General features: G+C 39.8%; 1 protein-coding gene across 3 annotated transcripts in view; it reads left to right on the plus strand.

Annotated features, from left to right (window-relative positions):
- Positions 1 to 24,384, plus strand: part of LOC135107067 (uncharacterized) — a 79,152-nt gene that overhangs the window by 51,166 nt on the left and 3,602 nt on the right. For 2 of the 3 annotated variants that reach the window (XM_064016679.1, XM_064016680.1), the window contains exons 2-8: positions 1,113 to 1,896; positions 10,501 to 10,613; positions 13,562 to 13,710; positions 13,988 to 14,168; positions 18,329 to 18,475; positions 19,292 to 19,411; positions 20,229 to 20,378. In XM_064016679.1, the coding sequence (XP_063872749.1) occupies positions 1,728 to 1,896; positions 10,501 to 10,613; positions 13,562 to 13,710; positions 13,988 to 14,168; positions 18,329 to 18,475; positions 19,292 to 19,411; positions 20,229 to 20,378 (1,029 nt within the window). In that variant the 5' untranslated portion in view covers positions 1,113 to 1,727. The remainder of the gene's footprint in view (positions 1 to 1,112; positions 1,897 to 10,500; positions 10,614 to 13,561; positions 13,711 to 13,987; positions 14,169 to 18,328; positions 18,476 to 19,291; positions 19,412 to 20,228; positions 20,379 to 24,384) is intronic. The other variant, XM_064016678.1, reaches the window with a different exon arrangement.

Below are 24,384 nucleotides of genomic sequence, written 5' to 3' on the forward strand. Positions count from 1 at the left end.
AGATGTTGACAACCAGCACGCGGGTTTCAGGTCACTCTAGCAAGTCCAGTATCAACTGTAGCTTTAGTAGGATCGTGCCTCCAGGTTCTGTTTTGTGTGGTTAAGAATTGGATTTTTTTCTTTTTTTATACTGTGGGAACCAGAAAGGAGGTTTTAAAACTCTTATGAAAAGTTTGGTCTATGCGTCAACAAGAGCTGTAGTAGAGTCCAACACAAACAGTAATCTTTGTAGACTCGCGTCTTGAGGTTCTCTGTGACATAAGAAATTATTAACTTACATTTCTTTTTTTTTTCTTTTTTTTCACTTACTGTGACAACCAACACGTAGGGTAAGTACTAATGCCAGGTCAGTTACTCATAGTCAACCGTATCTTAGAAAAGTCTCCCGTTGGTTCTATTCTTACAAAGCGTGTGTTGGTTTCATGGGTACTGTCCCTCTACCTTAAAAGAAGAACTTGTTACAGCTAGCTCAGTAAGCAAGCGTTAAGGACGTAGGAGCTAAGACCACGTGAGGGTGAGGACAAGGCAAGGCAAGGCAAGGCAAGGCGAGGCAAGGCGAGGCGAAGCAAGGCAAGGCAAGGTTGACGTCAGTACATACTGGTATACTTCACACGGCTTAGCTTGCAACGCGCGCCGACTGTGGGGATGTGTACGTAGAGGGGGAGGTGGTCATGTGGCGGAACGTACGGAGGTGTATGCACTTAGCTTTATGTTTATTTAGTGTGTGTGTGTGTGTGTGTGTGTGTGTGTGTGTGTGTGTGTGTTTTGAGGCGTTCATACATACATCAATTATCATTTTGCGTTATAATGTCACTGACAATTTTTTTTTTTTTTATCTTTGTTTAAAGCATTCTTTCATCCTGAGAGAGAGAGAGAGAGAGAGAGAGAGAGAGAGAGAGAGAGAGAGAGAGAGAGAGAGAGAATGTGTAGGTCGACAAACAAACACGCACGCCTCTACACCGTTAGTCAAACGGGGGCAGTATATACTACTACTACTACTACTACTATACCCCCACCACCACCACCACCACGGAATGTCAGTGTGATATCTTCTTTGAATGTCGCGTTAATATCTTACTAAATTCATTTTCCTGTTTTCACTTAATGGGTAGGAAGCAAAAGCAAACCATGAGTTGCTGAACAGCGCACCGTGCCGCAGCAGACCACGAGGAACAGTGAATTCTCCGTGTATCTTGGCGTAGCGTGGCGGTGCAGGAACTGACTGACTCTTCTTAGTATATTGACCTGAAAATAAATGAATAAAAAGTAAAGTAGTGGAATATGAGAGGCAAAAAGAAAGAAGAAAAACCGCATCAGTCTTCTCACATTATTACGAAACCGCGATGACGGAAGAGCTCGGCGTGTGGCGGCGCGGAGAGCAGCTCAAGCCACTGGCTGCCTGAGGGATTCCATTGTGGGTGCAAATCATCTCTGGCGACAGAGGAGAATCAGATTGCTAGACTCGCATCCAAGCTGCATCCATCGCAATCTTCGCCCCGTCAGCTGGAGCACTGTGAAAGGAAAGGTGAAGAATGTTAAAAACTCTGCTGGAAGTCACGAAAAGGAAAGCTGCTCATTACGAACAATCTCAAACATCATCTGTGGGGTTACTGCGAATGTAACTCATGACAGATACGCGTGGATACCAAAACAGTACAAGCGTAAAGGTAAACAACCTTTTCTGAGCAGTTACTCAAGCAAAACGCAAAGACTTCCTGACCTTTGCCATGGAGTGGCGTCTCACCACCGTGGGGGCAGGCAGACCCTGGCCTCCCTCCCGCACCGAGGGCCTGCGGACTACCCGGGATTACAAGTTGCCTCACACGGACTCCGGCCAGAACTCCCTCGAGTACTGGGACTACACCGTGGAGCTGGAGATGCTGAAGGGCCCCGAAGGTAAGCACCAGGACTCACGTGGGGTTAGTGTTACTTCATCAAAGCAGCACCGAAGGGTGTGTACAGGACCCAGAGCTGATCATCTCTCCCCTGCGGCCCGGTGTGACTCAACATTCACACAGCTTTGCTGTGAGTTTGTCGAGACTTTCTGCAGAGCCACGATGTGCCTGAAGGGTTGAAGTTTCATTCATTCAGGTGGCGTCGCTAGGCCAGGGCGGCCAGGTGGGGGACACATTGCTTAATATAATAATAGGCTGTGTATCTTGACTCTTATATTCAATGTCGGTGGCAACTTAATCCTAACCACGGAAGATATCTCAGAATTCACAATTCTAGTAATAAAAGACGATGTTGTGTTCAGAATATTATAGAAATTTAAATTTATGCTGTGTTTGGGGAGAGAGAGAGAGAGAGAGAGAGAGAGAGAGAGAGAGAGAGAGTTGTGATGAAGCCCAAGGATGAAGTGAAGGTCTTTTGTTTCACCAGAGGAATGACAATTTGTGGAAATCGACAGACCATTAGAGGCTCGAAAATTGGATGTCGTTGCTGCCTCATGACGATTTCCAGAGAGAGAGAGAGAGAGAGAGAGAGAGAGAGAGAGCATCAATTTACTAAAAGCCACGTCATACTACATCACTGTCACAATGTAGTGCTTTGACTGAATTTGTTGGCGAAACCACACGAAAAAAAAAAAAAAAAGATAGAAGATAAATATTTGTCTTACTGAGTCTTAAAAGCACATTCACCACAAGCATCCCAGAAATATCACGCACATCACAGAGACAAACAGGAGCCTCAGGTATCACACACACACACACACACACACATAACAGTAAAACGTGCGATCAAAACCTGCAGTGTCAGATGACCGATCTATTTTACTAAGAACTCAAGCAACTGGTGAATAGAAGTGAAACAGTACGTACTCTTAGAAACTGTGTCCGTTCTTCCGTTTTCTTTCATACACACACACACTCTTTCTCTGCCTTCACCACTCATAACTGGCGCTGTGGTGAAGGCGGCGGCGGAAGCTTGCACCGCGCCCAGCATAGTTTCCTTCCTTAACCTGTGTGTCAAGTAAACAGTGTGAAGGTCATATCTTGTCCTTCTCTTCTGCGTTCTTTCAAAGGGAGAAGCAGTAGAGACAAGTGTTCAGATCAGTGTCGCGTGCCTTCTCATCTCACCTTTCCCTGGCCTCCTTTGATAGTGTTTTAAGTGATCACCCTCGTGTATGAACCAAGGACGAGACACTGACCCACTTCCGAGACTATCTGTGGAGTTTATAAGGAGCTCGACTGCTTTCAAAGGCCTGTAGTTGAAGTGACATGGGTTTTTAAGGATATTTTTTATGGCCCTAGGGATAGATTAACATATCTACATTATTGACGGGAGAAATATTGAGAACCCGGCTAAATATCTTTGTGGCCCTTGAAATATAGTCATGATACGGGAGAGAAAGAGAGAGAGAGAGATTTATGCGTAACGTGAGGGCAGTGAGGGTGTGAGCAGGTTCATGAGTCAGCCACGGGGTCACTTGCATGCACAGTTTGTGACCCACTGGTTTGCCTTGAGCTCGCTTGCAGGATGTATGAAATGAATAATTACTTTGTGCAGGATCTCTCTCTCTCTACACGCGGGTTTGCTTCCGGGGTGAAATGTGTATGAATGATTTTACATGCACTGAGTATTGAGGTTTCCATATAAGAAGTTACACGCCCATACTTGTTGTTGCTGTGAAGGGTAAAAAAAAAAAAGGAAAAAAAATACTGGAGATGCCATTTTCAAAAGAGTTATTCAATAAAGAGTACATATTCAAAATTACAGAGTGTGTCTTGAAAGTTTAGTAGCATAGTATGGAAAACGTATATGACCGTTGTGTCTCTTGTCAGTCATCTCTATTCGTTGCTATTCCTCGTTATGCATATGATCTCGCTGTGGCATTCAAGTACTGTACATTCATTCACAATCTGCCAGTCTCGTCTCGCCGTAGTAACCCCAAACACGCACAGGTTGAGGGGAGAATGTCATGTCCAAGCAAATGAGATTTCCCTCACACAATGGGTCATGCGCGCGGGAAATGCTGTTCGTGATTCAATTATTAAACTTCATTCATGGGAGGGGGGGAAGAGGAGATAGCGCCGTGGCTACAGCTAACAGGATTATATATTGTTCACCGGGTCTTTGTCGCAAGTCACGACCTTGTTCCGGTTGCCCTTGTGCAAAAACGGGAGGGAAAGGTCGTGAGGCAGGAAGGTCGTAAGTCTTGACGGGCATGGGAACTGTTGGGGCGTGAGTGGTGGAAGTCTGAGGGCGTGAGGTGAGGACGTGTCTTGTTATCCTGTACTCAGAGGGACGGCTGTGTGAAGACGATGCGCGGAGGGGAATGTTAAACTTATCTGTGTTTAGAGGATTTTTTTTAGTGTATCATTACTTTCATCAGCACTGGCAATAGTAGTTTTATCAGCATCATAGTCAGTCACCACCGTAGCCATGCACCACCACCACCACCACCACCACCCTGCGGCGAGGTAACAAGGCAACAAGTCATCCATGAGAACGCCCCTGAATATTTAGAGACGTGCTCGCAGTGCAATTTGTGGTTCTCCATTGACGCGACCCACAGTGGCCAACACACACACATACACACATGTCTGCTGGTGCAGGGCGTGCCTCCACCCTGATCAGCAGGGAACGTGACCATCGAGCTGCTGGACCTCGCAAGATTTCGTTCCTCTCCAAGACATGTATCTTTCGCATTCTGGGTGTTTTTCGTCATTACTGCTGTGCGTTTTCTCCCGCCATGACACGGCGGACTCTCCTTCCTGTGGAGCTGCTCGTTCAGCGTAAGCGACGAGCGGCTGTGCCAGTTTTCTAAAGATTTGTGGTGGAAGCGCCGTGATGGAATGCCGCCGGCGGCCTGCTAGCCGGGAACACACGGCATCATTATGACGCGATACCCGAGTCAGTGCTCTGACTAAAATCTTAAGAAAAATAGGCGCCGTAAAGGGAGATGCAGCGTAACGCCACTGTCATGGAGAAAGGGGAAATAAATGAAACTGTAATGACATCTGCTGGAACGACTAGAGAGAGAGAAAGGGGAGGCGAGAGGAGATGGGGGGAGAGAAAGAATCGTGCGATGAAAGGTGTTGAGGGAGACATTTGTCTTGTAGTAGGAAGTGAATGTATAGAGTGACATTTGATGACTGTGATGTTCCTGGACGCACGTGATGGGAGTGATTCTGTACTTAGAGTGGCGAGCCGTGCAGTCCAGCGGCGGAAGGGAGGGTGAGGGACGTGTGGCAATAGTGCTGATTGGTACAAGAGCGCTGTTGTACAGAGCAATACTGGTGATTATTGATACTTTGTGTGTGTGTGTGCGTGTGTGTGACAGTAGCAGGTGGCGTTACAACTATAGCTGATGTAATAGTGTAGTAATAGCAATAATGTTAGATGAAGTAATCGTAATAATAACAGTTATAGCACTAATGGTAACTATGTCACTGATGAACAAATGTATAGTGAATTACACTTGAAATTAACTCTATACAAGGCAGTCTGCTTTCAGTATACTACGCTACACACTGAATTACTAAAAAAGGTTAATTACACTACAAGGTAAGACAGAGAAGTTGTAAGCTATTATTATTTGTGAGGGGAAGAAGGAGATATATACTTGTTGCTATGTCAGTGTGTGGTGGTGGTGGTGGTGGTGGTGGTGGTGGTTGTAGGCCTGTGTGGTTACTTCGTCCCCGTCAGGCTTGTTTCCTCCCTTCCTCCTGGACTGTGACGAACGTACGTTTCCTCTTCATTGCCTCCTCAGGTTTCTTCTTTTCCTCCTCTTTCCCTACACACTTTCATCCCTTCATCCCTGTACATCCTTTATTTTCTCTGTTTTGGCATTTTTCCCTGTATCTTTCCATTTTTTCCTGTCAATTTTTCCCTTTGTCTAATGGCTGTCAAGTTGTTCCCTTTTTTTTCTTCTTCTTTCCTTACTTCCGTCCTTCCTATCTCTTGCCTTTCCCATCCACGTACGTTTTTTTTTTCGTCCATTTCCCTATTTTCCTATTTTCCCCATTTTTTTTCTTCCGCTCTTCATTCCTTTGTTTTTCTTCCATTGCCGCGCCCCGGTCTCAGATATTTTCCCCTGCATCTAAGTTCTTCCTTTCTTTGTTTTTGTTTTTGTTTTCCATTCCTTCCGCTTTCTTTTTTTCCCGTCTTTATCTTTCTTTTCCTTTTTCTTTCTTTCTTTCCACCTACCTATCTTTTTCTTTCTTTTTCTTTCTCTTCTTTTCTTTCTCCCTTCCTTCCTTCCTTCCTTTTCTTCTTTCATTCATTCTGCCTATCTATCTATCTATCTATCTATCAGTCTATCTATCCATTTATCTATTTGTTTTCTTTCTATCTATCTATATCTACCTATCTTTATTTCATTGTATTTTCGTTCCTTCCTTCCTTCCTTCCTTCCTTTCTTCCTTCCTACCATCACTCACACAGGCATCCACTCACTCCCTCCCTTCCTTCCTCTCGTTTAATCACTCCCTCTGTCCTTCATTAATGCTTATATCCTCCTCCTCTTCCTCCTCCTCCTCCTCGTCCTCCATAACCTCACGCTGCGCCGCCATGACCTGATTAGACCGTCTTTTTTCGTTGTTTTCCTGTATCTTTTCATTCCATTCCCTTCCCTTCTCTCTTCTTCTCTCTTCTTTCCTTCATACCTTAACAGGTTCTAATTTCGCATTCCTTTTTCCCTTTTCTTATTTTTACTCATCGCTTTATTTTCCTCGTCCTTATTCTGCATTATTACCTCTTTCTTTTCCTCTTCCTTCTCCTCCTCCTCCTTTTCATTCATGCTCATCACGTCCCATGAGCAGCTAACCTCGTGATAAAACTGATATATATATATTTTTTTTCCGTTGTGTTCTCCTCCTCCTCCTCCTCCTCCTCCTCCTCCTCCTCCTCCTCCTCCTCCTCCTCCTCCTCCTTCTCCTCCTCCTCTTTCTTTAAAACCAAGAGATGTCGCTGTCAGGAAGTGGTGGTGGCGTGGCCATGACCAAACACAAGTTCAAGGTTTCTTCAAGGGGGAGGAGCAGCAGCAGCAACAGGAGGAGGAGGAGAAGGAGACGAGAGGAAAAAAAGGGAGAAAAAATTAACACGAAAGACCGGAATCTAAACACAACAAAATGTTATAACAACAGGAAGACGCGAATAAGTGTAAAAACCTGAGTGGGAAAAGAAAAAAATATGAAACGTAAGTGTGCGTAGTAACACATTAGAAAAATTAGCGTCCAGTAGGAGGAGGAGGAGGAGGAGGAGGAGGAGGAGGAAAGACGCGTGCCAGTGCAGCTTCCACGGAGCGTGACGAAACTGAGGTCAGAATAACTTGAGAAGGAAACAAGAACAAGATGAAGAACAGAATGTGTATTAGTAGGAAAAGGATTAGGAAGTGAAGGAGGAGGAGGAGGAAGAGGAGAAAAAAAAATGTGTGAACAGAAGAGTGATTAGCGGAAGGATATGCAAGAGAAGGAGGAAAAGAAAAAGGAAGAATGCGTGGTAGTAGAGAGATGAGGGGTAGGAAGAGGAGTAAGAGGAATGCGTGTGAGGAGGGAAATGATCAGCACGAGGAGGAAGAAAGAGAGAAGAGAGCGTTTAGTGGTGAGAGAAGGATGGAGATGAGGAAGGATAAGGAAAAAGAAAACGTAGGATTTGCAGGATTAGAAGAAGAATTAAAAAAAAAAAGTTAATGGCAAATCATGGATGGATTTACTAAAGTCGATAAAAATGCCAAAAAGGAAAAAAAAAATTGATAGAAGACAAACTACGAATACTTTTGATGTGTTCCTTCAAGGGTTAAGTTACTTGTAGTATTTTGAGAAGAAAAAAAAGCAGAACAAGGGAAACAAATAAGGGAAGGAGGATACTGAATCGCAGGTGGACACGAAAAGGCAAGGAAAATGTAGAGCGAAAAAAAAAATCATTACGATAAAGGTGACGAAATATTGAAACGAGAGGGATGAGAATGGTAAAGAAATGAAGTTAAAGAAAGAAAATGCAAAGAAAAGAGGATTATGATTAGAACACGAAGGAAATACGCCAAGAAGAAAAAAGAATGGAAAAGAAGGGATAGATCAACACGAAAGACCCCCACAAAAAAAAAAATAAATAAATAAATAATAAGTAAATAAATAAATAAATAAATACAGAAGGGATTTTCAGTACACCAAAATAAAAATCCTTCCTAAACTTGTAATTTTTATTCTCTTCTGGCGATTGATTTCGTTTCTCCTTAATTCTGTCGGAAGCCACGCCATCCAGCCCCTTGTAGTCGCCACCTCCCCCTTCCCAACCTCATTCCCGCCCCTCTTCATGCTCCTTGACTTCCTCTGCTTCCCTGTCCTCCTCCTCCTCCACATTCTTCTTGTCGTCTCCTCCTCCTCCTCCTCCTCCTCCTCCTCCTCCTCCTCCTCCTCTCTCTCTCTCTCTCTCTCTCTCTCTCTCTCTCTCTCTCTCTCTCTCTCTCTCTCTCTCTCTCTCTCTCTCTCTCTCTCTCTCTCACACACAAAATATTTAGCGCATCGCAGTTCATGACACAGAGAGCTTTGTTCGTTCGTTCGTCTGTGCTGTTTATATTTTCGCACTGAGAGAGAAAGAGGGAGAGAGAGAGAGAGAGAGAGAGAGAGAGAGAGAGAGAGAGAGAGAGAGAGAGAGAATCAGTATGTTGGCCAAGACAGGAAACTACGTCCATTGATCTTTCTTTACTTTCCAAATGTTCCCACCGTCAGAGACAGAGAGAGAGAGAGAGAGAGAGAGAGAGAGAGAGAGAGAGAGAGAGAGGCAGACTTAAGTAAATCAAAACTCCTGACATGACCAGCCGCGAGCCACATTTACACCGAAAGTTACAATTACTACTAGACGCAAAAAGTGACCGCGGAATTTCTCATTAACCAACGGATGGAAAATACGAAATGCGTACCACAGGTTTTGCCAACAGTACGAAGTGTGTGTGTGTGTGTGTGTGTGTGTGTGTGTGTGTGTGTGTGTGTGTGTGTGTGTCAGTCTGTGTTTCTCAGTTTCTGTGTCTCAGTTTGTTTCTCTGTCTGTCTCATGGTTTTAAAGTAGCAAGACCCAATTTGCGGATGAAGCAAAGCTAAGTAGTGATATTCTCCATGTAAGTTAAGAATTATTAGCAAAGTCGACTCTTATGAAAAAAAAAAAAATAGAGCGGTTGGGTTTTCCTTACAGAGCGTCGGGTGGGAAAGAAAAAGTTGACTTATCTAATCTTGCCAGTTCTCCCCGCCGCTACTTTTAGGACACGAGCTTCCCTTCCTGATCTGGGCGTCCGTGGCCTCAATAGTTAAGCGTCCGTGTACTTAAAACGTTTAGGTATCTTATCTTTACCTTTTAACAGACTATAGTGGATGTTATTGGCATTTTCACCTGAGAGGACCCGACTGATCACCTCCGTGTACTTTGAAAATCTGGTGAGAGAGCAGAGCATTTAAAAATACAGTGAGTTGTAAAATCGATGTGGGCTATCACGCTTATCAGTGACTGCCTTGCTTGCCTGTGTGACGAGGATTTTATCTTATGCTTGACTAAGAAAAAAAGTAGGTTGAGAGCGAACACAATGGAATACAAAGGAAAAATTAATATCAGACATTCTTCCTCGCATTGTGTATGATGAGAGAGAGAGAGAGAGAGAGAGAGAGAGAGAGAGAGAGAGAGAGAGAGAGAGAGAAAGAGAGTTACTTAACTGACCACACAGACCGCACAGTTCAAACTTTTTGGTCTGTCCCTCACCCCAACCACTGAACAGCCATCGATCTCTTCAAGTAATGACAGACGGTGTGACAAAGAGGAGAGTGGTGGTGCACAAAATGACGGAAAGTTGATTGAATGATTGATGTGAGGCACCGCAATGACTGGGCAGGGCTGACACTCGCTGCTGTGAAGTCGTCATGGGCTTTGTGGAGATGGATATTTGGATGGTTTTGATTTGGTGCGTTGTTTATTCGTAGTGGTGGCGAATGATCCGTAATGCAAGACACCAAGTGGAGATCGCGACCCCCAACCCCACGGAGATTAAACGTTCAGAATACTTACATACATACACACGTACATACATGCATACACACATACACACAATAGTAATAATACCACAAATCTATTTATTGTTATTTTATCGATGAGTAAGATTTTATAGCTACACAATATTTCCTTTGTTTTCATGTCAAATATCTTTTGTTATTTGTATTTTCTATCAACATAAGGTTTTACTTGTTCATCGGCTTTGAAAGGTAATGTAAACATGAACTTTTTATTATTATTATTATAAATTACTTTTATTGTTATTATTATAAATTACTACTACTACTACTACTACTACTACTACTACTACTACTACTACTACTATTACAATTATTATTATTATTATTATTATTATTATTATTATATGTAGCAGCAGCAGTAGTGGTAGTAGTAGTAGTAGTAGTAGTAATTACTGTAATGTATTAGCATAACCAGTAACACAATTTTTTTTAGACAGTGGTGGTGTGTAATATGATGTGCATTACCTCGCTAACCCGCTAACCGTCTGTCTCCCCACAGACCTGCAGCTTGCCGCGGAGTTGGGCAAGACGCTGCTGGAGAGGAACCGCGAGCTGGAAGTGAGCCTCAAGCAGCAGCAGGCTGTGGTGGACGACCAGCTGCAGGAGATCGAGGTTAGGGTGTGGCAGTTGATGATGTGAAAGAGATATTGGTATTGATATTTTCATTGACCATTTAGTTTATACATTGCATGCACTGAAAATAAGAATAATATGGCCAGATCCAGGAAGCTGAAGTTTTAATAGGAGAGAGAGAGAGAGAGAGAGAGGTTGTATTGTTCTCCTATTCTCTACCTTTTACATTTGTTTTTCTTGTGAGCCGACCGAAAAAAAAGGAACAAAAATAAAACTACGTTGCTTTCTTTTCGTTCGTCTGTCTTTCTGTTCCGGTCCAGAAGGGAAAAAGAGAGAGACGAGGGAAAGGAGGTAATGAATTACTCACGTGTCATCGCCAGTTAATTTTCACCAGCAGTTTGTTGTCTGTTTTACGTGAAGTGATTTTGCCCTTTCCTCTCTCTCTCCCTCCCTCGCGCCAACTCGCCCCCTCCTCCTCTCTTGGTGACCGGAAGTGTGTGAGGCGGGCCGTGAGATGGTGAAACTACAGCGATGACACCGACACTGCACTCTTCTCTGCGCATCTCTTTCTCTTCTCCGTGCACGAATGTTGCGCCGGTGACTCACTCTCAAGCAAACCTTCGTGTGTTTTGGCTCCAAGAAACGAGATGAATTTGGTCTGTTACTGTGGAAATAAAGTGGAAAGGAATAAAAAAGAAGAAAGTGGAGGAGAAAGATGTTGATTGATCGAAAATAATTGGCGCAGTATAGGAGAGATTGGAGAAAGAGTGACGGAGAAGGAAAGGAGTGTGTGAAGGACTGAAAATAACTGATCCCTCGGAGTAGAAAAGAATGAATGTATGGCAAAAGTACATAAATCCTTACCTAACGTTTTATATTCACCAGGTTATTCATTAAAGGTATATCAATCTTTTTTTTTTCTTTTTTCTTTCTTATTTCCGAGGTGCGGGCAGTGGTTAGCTCCAGCCAGCAAAGCGAGACGGGCGGAGGCAATGGAGAGAAACTTGAACTCCTCGTAAATACTTTCGTGGGCCGGTTGACAGATTTACGCATGATCATTGTTATGGAGTTATTGACGCGTGATTAATGCTTTGCTCTACTTACTGTTTATTCTCTCTCTCTCTCTCTCTCTCTCTCTCTCTCTCTCTCTCTCTCTCTCTCTCTCTCTCTCTCTCTGAAGGACGTCTTATCCCAGTATTCCGTCTGTCTCCACTTCCGAGTCGCATTCCACACCGTACACCATATGACGCCCTTCAGACACTCAGCTGCTCAGTGCACTTAACAGCTCTCAGAGATGATTAGCCGGGTTCTCAAGACTGTTTCTCATGTTAATAATGTAGAAATATTGTTAATCTGCCTCTAGAACATAAAAAACACTTAAAAATCCATGTACTTCAACTATATAAGCCCCATGACTGTAGTGGAGGTGCAACACAGAAGTGATTCAGAATCTGGTGCAGTGTCGGTATGAAACACTGGTATATACGTAACGATATGCATTGCGGTGAGGTGGGGTTAAAATTGACATTGCCGCAACTTGTATAACAGCATGCGGTTAAGGTCTGCAAGAACTTGATCAGTATTGTATTGCAAGACCAGTTAAAAAGACTGATATCTTCCTTTTTCTACTCCTTCCTCCTCTTTCCGTATCTCCGTCTTCTTGCTACTCTTCCCTCTCTCTCTCTCTCTCTCTCTCTCTCTCTCTCTCTCTCTCTCTCTCTCTCTCTCTCTCTCTCTCTCTCTCATGGAAACAGCTTGGAATGCAGTTTAGTACAGCGGAGCACTTAAAGAGCGTTGCAAGGTCCGCACGTCGAGAAAGTTAAGCTATTCGCAAGGCAACTTCACGGTCGGAACACACCGCAGCGCACAAAAAAGTACTGGCAGTACCAACCACCGGGTCAGCTTGAGGGCGAGGAATTGTGGCCACCGCGGACACAAGTCGGGCTTAACTACTAACTAAACGGTGTCTGTGTGTGTGTGTGTGTGTGTGTGTGTGTGTGTGTGTGTGTGTGTTTAGTTATACTCAGATGTAGTATATGACTGTATGGCCTGATCTACATGTGTATGACCTTGATTTGTGTGTTTTTTACCTTTATATGTGTATTTCTACAGAATTCAGTCAGGCTTGCAACATCCCGTCTTTCAAAGTAAAATTTTCATGCTTTTCTTTAAATACATGCATACTGTTTGAACGCATCCTCCCACTGATCGTGTGTGTGTGTGTGTGTGTGTGTGTCAGTACAGAGTTAAGTGGATAACGTTACTGGAGTCGGCGTTCCTGTGTTTTAGTTAACCTCAAGGGCACCGTTACATCTGAACTTTTGACACACGTGTGGTCTCTAAACAGAACATTGACAGATATGCAACGACATCCGACCCGTGTGTAATACGAGCAGGCAACACGCATCACAAGACGCAGAATGGAAGACGCACAAACAGTATCATTAGCATCATGTGTTTAAAGTTGCCTTGCTATGCTTTTTGTGTGACAACGTGTTCTGAAGTACGAACAGGCAGTCTGCCCGCATTATTCGGCACTTACACTTTACAGTATGAAGGTATAAACATTTCGACATTTTAATTTCTCACGTTCTCACGGCAGCTGTTTTTCAATGATCACAGAAATGATTTGTTAGGTTTTCATAGCTGTTTTTACTATTAGTGGTGCAGAATCTATGTTAAACTTTTAAGAGAACCATGAAATCACCCTTCAAAATCAGTGATTACCACTATAGTCTGCTAAAAAATAAATAAATAAATAATAATAATAATAATAATAATAATAATAATAATAATAATAATAATAATAATTGGGTAAAACGTTGAGGTGTGAGACGCCCCAGAATTCAGTCCCAGACCTTTAGACCCAAAATATTGCCGAGTTTCTAGATCCTATGGGAAATTAGAGAAAAGGGGAAGCTGTAATCTACTTTGTTCTATCTCGTATGTTAATCTATATTTTAATTTATATTCCGTGTTTCTTGCAGTACCTGAGCAAACAAACAGCTGCTCTTCGGGAGGTGAACGACTCTCGTCTCCGCATCTACGAGCAGCTGGAAGTGTCTATCCAAGACTTGGAGAAAAATAATCAGCGGCTGGCAGCTGAAGGTGCCTCGGACAAAAGAAAGATTAAGAGGTAAGTCGAGCTTCAGTCTTCGAGTTTCACCATTCTTATAGTGATGGTTTTGTGTTTATAGTTTTATGAAGTGAGTCACTCTTTACTTAATTATACCGTATTAGTAGTTGTAGTAGTAATAGTAGTAGTAGTAGTAGTAGTAGTAGTATTTTTTTTTCTGGGTACGTACTGTACATGCATGTATTATGTATGTTTAAGTATGATTAAGATCAGTGTTACCATAAAATGTTACGCGTTGATGGACCAGTACCCTTAATCCTGCCTCTTCATTTGACAGTCTGACAAGCACTGTAGAGTCACTGGAGTTGCGGTGTGATGAACTCCAGAAGAACCTGGAAGACGCGAGGACCAAAGTGCAACAGCAGAACCAGCAGCAGCGAGGCCGCAACAAGCGAAAGTCCCTCCTCCTGGAAGAGCAGAGCATCCGGCGCTCACAGTCTTGTGAGAATAGCCCACAGGTGAGGCACGGCAGGATTAGTGGATAGACTCTTGGCACTTTGCTTTTTTAGGCAGTATGTTTAAAGAATGTTTGAAATGTATAGCATGAAGGCCTAGTAATCATTGCAAATCACGAAATCTCAAGTAATATGAGGTTATAAAATATTGGTATGTAAGATAAATTTGTATATTATTTGCAAAAATACATATTGTGGCTTGGGGGGTTAGCAAGCCTGGCTGACAGTCGAGAGGTTTTAAATCTCCATTCGGGTAGAGTGGATGTTTCCCCTTACACACTACAATAGGAAAGATTAAATTGAGCTACAGGTTGAGTTGTGACCACCATCCAGGAAGCATTTTTGATCTTCATTGTGTTTTGTGAGGTGGCCGAACACTGCAGTTCTTATCTTTTATCTTTTGTTTGCATATGTGTGAACACTTCCTTCTGAGACCAGAAATTGCCTGTCACATCATAATAAATGTAGATTGGCATCAGAGAGAGAAAGAACGTGTTATCTTGATCACTCTAGAAGCATGATGAGCACAGGACTCTCGTTTAAGGAGAGGTATCTAAAAGGCAAATTTCCTTCATGCCATACAAGGAAAGTCTAGATACTGATGCTCTTCTGGAAGCTATTTTGTAACTAATGTACAAACTTTCTTCTTTGTACATTAGGATATACTGTATTTGCTGGCATATTAGACGCACCTCCACATAAGATGGACCCCTAATTTTACAAGGATGTTTTGTGGAAAAAAAAATTTGTTTCATCATATATATATATATATATATATATATATATATATATATATATATATATATATATATATATATATATATATATATATATATATATATATATATATATATATATATGTGTGTGTGTGTGTGTTCACTCCATCTGTAGTGTGCTTGCTAGGTGTTGAATCAAGACTTACTGGGAATGAGTGCTTATTTTAAGAATCTCCAAGGCATTAGTAAAAAGAGTGGTAGCTGTAATGCAGACTGGCCATGATGCAAAATCAGTCTCTGCTCCTTTCTGTTAGTTTTAAGAAGCTTTATGCCTTGTTGTGGACCAGGAAATGTATTGGTGGTTTATACAAAATGCTTAATCTCCCCAAAACAGAGTGAATCATGACATGGAGGCAATTAAAACAGGATCTGATTAGATTTGATGTTATTTTTAATTCTTATGCATTGCTGTGAACTTGCCAATGAATAAGTGTGGACTTAATGGCCTGTGGTTTGTTCCATTTATCATCAAGTGTTTTCACAACTTCATTCTCTTGTGTGAAAACTTAAAATCCCTGGCAGTTATATGGTTATTTCAATCTGTCTGTTTTATTTTGTTTAAGCAGTTTCTGAGTCACTAGACAAAAGATCACTTACTGTGACTGTGTACTGTAACTGCCCTCATCATTGGTGTGGATTCATTGTGAGGGATGTGGGTTCTCTAGGCACCAGTTGTCATATCCTTAAGGAAGCTTTGCGTTGATAGCACTTATGTAAACATTCTGCATGTAATCATAACTTATGGAAGATGACTTATTGATAGTGCTGCCTCTCATTACATGGTCTGTCTACCAGAGAATTGACACTCAGCCAGGTTTTCTTACATCCATCCTCTTGTCAATAGCTAGTACACTTTACTCCTTAGGATAAAGACTATATTGTATCAGAGAATCACCTAAGAGGTTAAGAAGCATAGGGGTTAAGAAGCTCAGAGTATTAGCAGCTGGTATGTGCTGTGTACCTCTACCATCACTCTTCTTCCAGTCCAGTGTCTGCATGTTGTTATGTCTGACAACACTGGTGTGAACAAAGGTTTTAGAATTCAGACATAAAAAAAAATTAGTATCATAATTTTATCATAAAATTTAAAAGGTCTGGCAGTAAAAGATACTTATTTACATTACAGTAGCTGTTTTTTTTTTTTTTTTTCCTTCAATAATTTTGCATTTGAAAATTTGAGTATCTGTTTCCCATTGAGATTTTTGTACTGTACATATGATATTTAAGAAGCATCCTCAGCTTTCAACATCTCCCATAATTATTTGTGATGAATTCCATGAAACAGAATAACATAACATTTTCCCTTCACTGCCCTTCTCTCCTCATCCCCATACACAGGAGGAGGAGGAGGAGGTGGTGGTGGATGAGAAGGAGGATGTAGAAGAGGAGAGTGAGGGTCAGGTTCAGGTAAATTCCCAGGCTTGACATTTTGCCCTTCCTTGCATCCTGTTGATTTTTCCCACTTCTTTCAAAATGGCAAATGCTGGCATAATTCTTTGTGTACCTACATATAATCTTTTTTTTTTTTTATAAATGTTCTATTTCTTTCTAGGCCTGATTATTACAAGCATGACATATGTTGTCATTTTGTAGATTGTCTTCCTCTGCAAGTTGTAAACATTTTACAACTCACTTTTTGGAGTTCAGCAATTTTATGGTAGCAAAGGCTATTTCAAGTAATATTGCCTTTCTCTTAATGTGTTAGTGTGTGTAAATCAAGGCTGTGGATCGTAATAGATTTGGTCATATAGACAAGAAGCACATGAGTGGAACCATATAGGATCTTTTACTGTCTGATTGAGGGAATATGTTCTTGGAGGAGGCAGGTTGTTGCAACCCACCAAGTAACTGCTGAAGTGTGTGACTAATAGTTAACCTTTTACTAATGTCAGAAATTATGTAACTGCATATTGATGTTTTTTTTTTCCAAAAACTAATATGTATATATATTTTTTTATATTCACAAGATTGTTACTTGTTTGTGAGATCACATTGATTCTGTCAACATTGCTTTGTCTCACTGAGGAGTGGCATCACCATACTGGACATTTCTCATAAAGTATGATCATCCTATTTTAAGAACCCACAAAACAGTCACAGGGCCAATATATATATATATATATATATATATATATATATATATATATATATATATATATATATATATATATATATATATATATATATATATATATATATATATATATATATATATATATATATATATATATATATATATATGAGAGTGTAACTGCAGTTTCAGCTGATATTGCCAGAGGTGAAAGTGCAGGTTATTCTAAGTCAAAAATGTTGTACGCATATGTGCATTTTGAGGCGTCGTTTAGCCGTGGTGTGACATTCAGTTGTGGCCTGGCAACGGATACAGCAGCTGAGCCAGGAGAGTAACCATGGAGGAGAAACACATTCCACATTACTGTAAGTTATGCGATACAAATCTGAACATTTTCATTGTCATTGTTCTCAGAGGGACACTGCTTGTGACTGAATGGCAATCAGCTGATTTGCTGCTAGCCTCACTCCTTCCCACTCCCCACCTGGGCAGGCAAATACATGGTGCTGTGCAGCCTATTATCTGATTTGTCATTTGTTACATCCATGCTGTCATGGTGTAATGTTTATCAGTAAATTACCTATCTGTTGCTATCATTCGTCTCGTCATGGGATACTGTAAATCTCCAAAACTTGTGAAATCATGACTAAATAAATCACAGTTTCATCAACAGACATCAAAGTGTACACATCCCGCCATGGAAACCTGCCTGGCCAGGCTGTTGTGTCTATCACCAGGCCACATTTGAATGTCACACCACAGCTAAACAACGCCTCAAAATGCATATGTGACAGAATATTTTTGACTTAGATAACCTATACTTTCATCTCTGGCAATATATATATAATATATATATATATATATATATATATATATATATATATATATATATATATATATATATATATATATATATATATATATATATATATATATATATATATATATATATATATATATATATATATATATATATATACAGGGTGTAACATTATTTATTTATTTATAGTGTATTTATTTATTTATTTATATTAGTAGGTAAATATAAATAAAGCAAGGCCTATGCATGCAGTGGTTGTTGATTTGTCATTGTTATGAGCTATCCAATATGTTGTACACCATTTACTCATTAGTAGAATAGGGCATGTCAGTCTTGGAATGCACTATAACTATTTTTTATTTATATATATGTACTTTTGTAAGTATTGTGTGGTATTAATGTTTGGGTGCAAGTGCATCCACATGTATGGATGTGTGAAGTTGGTAGCTCAACATCATACGACCAGAAAATCTGTGTGACACATGCTTTTGAACAGGTCTCAGATGAATGTGCACTGGAAGACCCTGAAGTTCGAAAACGGCTGGAGGGCCTGCAAGAGAAGCTCAAAGCCACACAGCTGCAGTTAGCATCAGAAACTCGAAGGAAGGAGGAACTGGAGATACAACTGGCATGTACATCTCAGGTAATGGCATATTAAATCTCAGTAACAAAAACAGGTAATTTGTTCGTGTTTATTGGCTCCTTACATTATTTATGTTGAACTTTTCCTAAAGAAATGTATGATTTTTTCTCTGGATGTTGTTTCAAGGATATTACAGTATACTTCCAGCTTTAACATATTTTGGAATATTACTAACTGTGATGGAACACGACAAACTCAGGTGGCGATCCAAGCTGTATTGTGCATAGTACACAACTAGAAGGCACCTGTAACCAAATATAACTGTTCGTACATAGAGGGGCACCTCCTAACTATAACTGAATACCCTGAACTGAAGATGTGCATCTGTTTAACATATACATGACAATAAAAAGCTTCGATAAGGCCTACATGTCAGATGACAAAAATAAAGATGTTCATGACTCAGTCAAAAATAAAGATGTTCCTGGACTCCCATGATGCCAGGACCTAAGAGTAAACAAAAGCACCTCTGCAATGGTTCATAATTTCTCAAAGAACTCCAATATCCATCAAGACTTACCCATAAGGACAGTATTATCACACTGACCAACATGCAGTAGCCATATGCTTTTCAGCATCCCCATGGTTTCTCCAGAGACCACTCTGCATGGACATGATTGACTACTTAGAAGTATTTGCTAAATGCCTACATACACAGAGTTTGAAAAAGAGCTTAAAACAAGAAGCATTAGTGTTTTTTGGAAGTTGTGATGAAATAAGCCAGAATTTCATTACTATGGCAAAGAAGACAGAGTGAAAAGTAGTTAGATAGAATAATATGTTACTGTTTGTGGTGATATCTGTTGTATCTTCCAGGAGAATTCAGTCCTCCTTGACCAGCTGGCAGTCCTGCGAGAGAAGGAACTCAATGTGAGATCATTTGATGATGAACTTGCCTCATTAGATGATACTTCTTCTGGACGCATATGCCGCAAGGTAAGGCTATAGTTGAATTTCTCTTGATCATTATAGTAATTATGTGCAGCCTTGTAGTGTTATGTATAGGTCCTTAAGTGCCACATGTACAGTCATGCCTTCTAATTTCTTCCTCCCCTTGGAAGCTGGAGCCCAGGTCAGTCAGTTCTGGGCATTCACTTGCATAAGCCACCCCTTCTGCCCTCCCACATACATGGTTGTTCAAGTTGTTTCAAACAAGGGTGGCAGAGGGGGGGCTTATTCAAGCGAACACCCAGAACTGATTGGCCTGGACTCTAGTTTCCAAGGAGGAAAAATTAGTTGGTGTGACTGTACATGTATTTATACAAATTCTCTCTCTCTCTCTCTCTCTCTCTCTCTCTCTCTCTCTCTCTCTCTCTCTCTCTCTCTCTCTCTCTCTCTCTCTCTCTCTCTCTCTCTCTCTCTCTCTCTCTCTCTCTCTCTCTCTCTCTCTCTCTCTCTCTCTCTCTCTCTCTCTCTCTCTCTCTCTCTCTCTCTCTCTCTCTCTCTCTCTCTCTCTCTCTCTCCTCTCTCTCTCTCTCTCTCTCTCTCTCTCTCTCTCTCTCTCTCTCTCTCTCTCTCTCTCTCTCTCTCTCTCTCCAGTGACATAGAATTGAATCAGTTCTTGTTGTTTAGCAGGGAAATCAGCAGTGCCTTGTATTTCTACCCTCACTACTCAGTGTACTCTTAAATAGATTTTACATTTATGGCAGAAATGATTATCTAGTAAACAATAGGAGATGAATATAGCAGTGTTCTTGAAAGCTTTTACAAATGAATACCTTAGTGCATCATTTATGAATTATTTTATTTCCAGTGTCTTGGTAATGTGGATGAACTGGGGAGTAACCCAACACTGTATGACCTTAATGACAGTATTGAAGACACAGATGCATCCATTGAAAGCATCCATGGGGAATGTGCTCTCATCCGTCTCAAGAATGGTGGATATGCATGGGGCAGCCAGGTGAGCCAAACTGTTTTTAGAGAAAAGGTAAAAATAGAAACAGAAAGGTAAAGTACAAAAAGTATTCAAAATATGGAGGCATGCATGCTATGTTTCTTTCCTAATAAGTGCCAAGAAAAGATATTCAATAGGTAGGTGGATTTTTTTTTTCTTTAGGTTCTAGGTTTTTACTTTTCATTTTTATAATGGTAAAGTTCACTTTTTAATATATCACTGTCTTAGGAAATGGTATTTGGTACCTTGTCATATTCACTGCCACATACATTTCAGCAAATGAAAGTTATAGAAAAGAAAAAAAGTGTGAAAACCACATAAAGGAATCTATTTAAAATTTAAGAACATATGGTAGAAAGGCAGGAATATCTTTTGAAACCATTTTTTTCAGTTTGCTGCTCATGTTCATCTACATTAAACATTCATCCTTTTATCATTGCTTATTTCTGTAATCATTTTTAAAAAAATATAATTCTTGGATTTTTTTAATTCAATCAACTTAAAAAAAATAATGCTTCTTGGCTTCTTAAAATTCAAGATAACTGATTTATACTGAAACTTTTGTTGATGTGGTGAATGTTCATGGTACTAGAAGTGAGAGTAGTATCTGTGGGATTCAGGAGATTTAGCAGGAGCCTCTCCTTTTTAAAAATATTCATGTTGCTCTACATCACATACTGATGAGAATATATGAAATGATATGTTAAGTACTGTTCTACAAATACTTACAGAACATTTGAAGTGCAGGCATGGCCTCAACTGTAAGAGACTGACAGTTGACTGGATGTGAAAGTTTAGTTACCCCACAAATAGTGAATGAACAGAATAAAAACATGTTTACAGATATGCACAGCCACTTGACTCATCAAAGACCCAGCCTTCCCATCACTAGTCTCCTTTTTCTCACATAAATCATTATTTTTTCCAATATTCATCATCATTATATGTTAATCTTACTCATCACTTATAATTTTGTTTTCCTTCTTTTTTCCAACCAGGGTGTCCACCTGACAGGCTTCATAGCCTGTGGGATTGACTTCTTCCTGTTCCTTCTTTTCCTTTTCATTTCTCTATTTGAGATCCTTCCCTTTCGATTCTTCTTTGGGTATAGCTCACTGCCTAATGGAATGCAAGTGTTGCCTCTACTGGTGCCCCAGGGCAGATGCTCCTCACTCCAAAATGTACCCAATAAGAAATAGTGTCCATTCTCTGAAGGTTTAAGCCAGTGGCGTAAGTAATTCTTGTAGGATTATTGTGAAAAGGAACTGTTAATTGATATTGTCTAATAAAAATATTTATCATATATTCAGTGAGAGTCCTCTTATCTGAGACTGACAGTACTTCCATTTACCAGCATGAGTGAATGGTCTATGTGATCATTCATTGTATAAACAGTGTACAAAACTGTTTGTCCCCTGCTGGCCCATCCTCTGCTGTCCACCAAATCATAAACTTGCAATTCACAAATAATACCAACTTGAACTGCCCTAATAAAGATGATACAGTTGCATTCCCTTACATATTTCTTAGACTGCTTTTAAAAAGACTTATTGCTGATTTAGTAATTATAAATCTGAATTTACCATTAGGAAACAGAAGGAAACATTATCTTGTATGAGTGCAGATTGCCTTGTTAACCATTTAACATTACCCATTAAATCACCATAACAAAGAGGAACATTTGTAAAATAGTAAATTGGTCGATTGATGCCTGTCTGATTGGTGATAAATTTTGCCTGAATGACGAAATTTCAACATCACTTGGCATTTATTGAACTTTCCGGTGATGATTGCTTAATTTTCTTGTTATTAAGTAACCAGCTTTGTAATTTATCAGCATGTACTGCTTGACTTCCTTTGTGCAGGAATATGTCCTAGAGCTTCTAAAATCATTCTTCATTCAAGAAAAAAATGACTAGCATAGCATTGTATTAACAGTAGGAATGATAAGAAACCCAAACGTAAGAGTTTATATATGCATACATATACTCTTTAAGTTTGGGTTTTTGTGACCATTCCTACTGTTAATACAAAAAGGAACATGAACAGCATAAAATTACAACAGATGGTGAGAAAACCAACCTACGTATACTGAAACAGCATATTAAATTCTTTTCTCCTTCAGTTAACTCTACTTACTTGAAATTATCCAACACAAATAGTTAAAACCATAAGATAAATGACAATTGGTACCAGAGTCATGACAAAATTACACTCTTGTTAATTTTCTGGCCTAGAACTGTCTTTTTTTTTTTTTTTTTTTTTTTTTTTTTTTTGCTTTCGGTCATTAATGAATACCTGTTGACAAATAGAAAAAAAAAAAAAAAAACAGATGGGATGATGCCAGCCAGTGAGCCATTACTGAGATGAACTGAGATGTGCAGTATCATCTCCACTAATCCAGTTATGGCGAATATATCACTGAAAAATAATTCTCTTCAACAAAGATTTTTCATTCTGTATTAAAGGAATGCATTTTGAAGGAACACAGTTTGGAGAGCAAATATTCCCCATGTAACATCATCCTAACCCACAGAGTGTTAACATTTTTTATTTACAACAGCCATATTTGCAGTCAGGCCTTAGTGTTGTATATGTTCAACACTGTTTCTTCCCCCTCAAGTCAAGTATATGGTGGAAAGGTTAGATCCTTATAAAATTACCATACATATTTTGATCTTTACTAGTTAGTTTGTGATGTGGGCTGATATTGCAGCTGACATTGCTGCTCACTTGGCTTTATACTTTCTCTGTTGTTATCAGGCCATTATTGCACTTTTTTCCCACAAGTGGCATTTCCATGTCTTTACTCACCTCTTTCTCTTCATATATATATATATATATATATATATATATATATATATATATATATATATATATATATATATATATATATATATATATATATATATATATACAGCATATAAAGATTGAAAATATTTAACAATGACATGGCTGCATTCAGTTTACTCGTACACAACCAGATGAAATGTTATTTAACCAAATAAGAAGTTTCTGCAAGATATAATACTACATATATTCTCAATTAGTTCTATAGTGAGAGAAATCAACACCTGCCCCACTTTAAAAAAAACAAGAAGTACAGATTTGGTTGTCAGAAGTGAAGCAAAGTTGAGTGATATCACTAAAAACAAAATAAGCCAAATGCCTTGCCCCTAGTACTTGTGCAACATGTGGATGCAAAGCCTCTTTCTCCTCTCCATCTTGTGAACTTACTGGGCATACAGAAAGCATTACATCATACACAATATTATAAGAAACTATGAGCATCCAATAAGTTAATTCAGGAATTTAGGAGTGGGATCTGGGTGTGATTGTAAAAATGAACTCCAATAAGAGGGCTTGAATGGCTGATATTGATGGATAAAAGGACTTTCTCTGGATTGTGTAGTATATTTATTTTCTATTGTTTAATGGTAAAACTAGTAAACTTGAAAAATTTGTCTATTTCAATGTTATAAGAGGGATTTAAATAGCACATCACAAAACTACTTCAAGGAAATTGGCAATACTTTAGAAGCTGCTTGAAATATTAGAAATGAGAGTTGGAGTGAGTAGTGTCTGTTTGTTTTGTTGTATGACAGTTTATAGATATTGCTGTATAAGAGTCCATAGGTAACCCTAATAAGTAGTACATAGAACATACATTCATGATCATCTTATATAAGGCTGGTACCAGATTCACATGAATCAGCCTTTTGTTTACCAGGCTGCAGTCAGACCTCATACTCCATGGAGACATTTTTGCTTCAATGTATGTTATTGATTGACTTTGTACATCAAATTTATTGTTGATCGAACACATGACTGGCAGTATCTCAAGCTTCACACTGACTGTTTTTGCTCTTCATCCAGAAAAGAAAAATTGGTTCAAATCTACTTATCCAGAATGTAAAAGCATACTGAATACGACTGACAAGTTTTCCCTTGCATGATGATATGCCTTGATAAAGAATGTTTTGTTCTAATCATCTTTGTGTATTACAGTTTT

This window comes from Scylla paramamosain, chromosome 14 (genome assembly GCF_035594125.1).
Source record: "Scylla paramamosain isolate STU-SP2022 chromosome 14, ASM3559412v1, whole genome shotgun sequence".
Classification (NCBI taxonomy): Eukaryota; Metazoa; Arthropoda; class Malacostraca; order Decapoda; family Portunidae; genus Scylla; species Scylla paramamosain.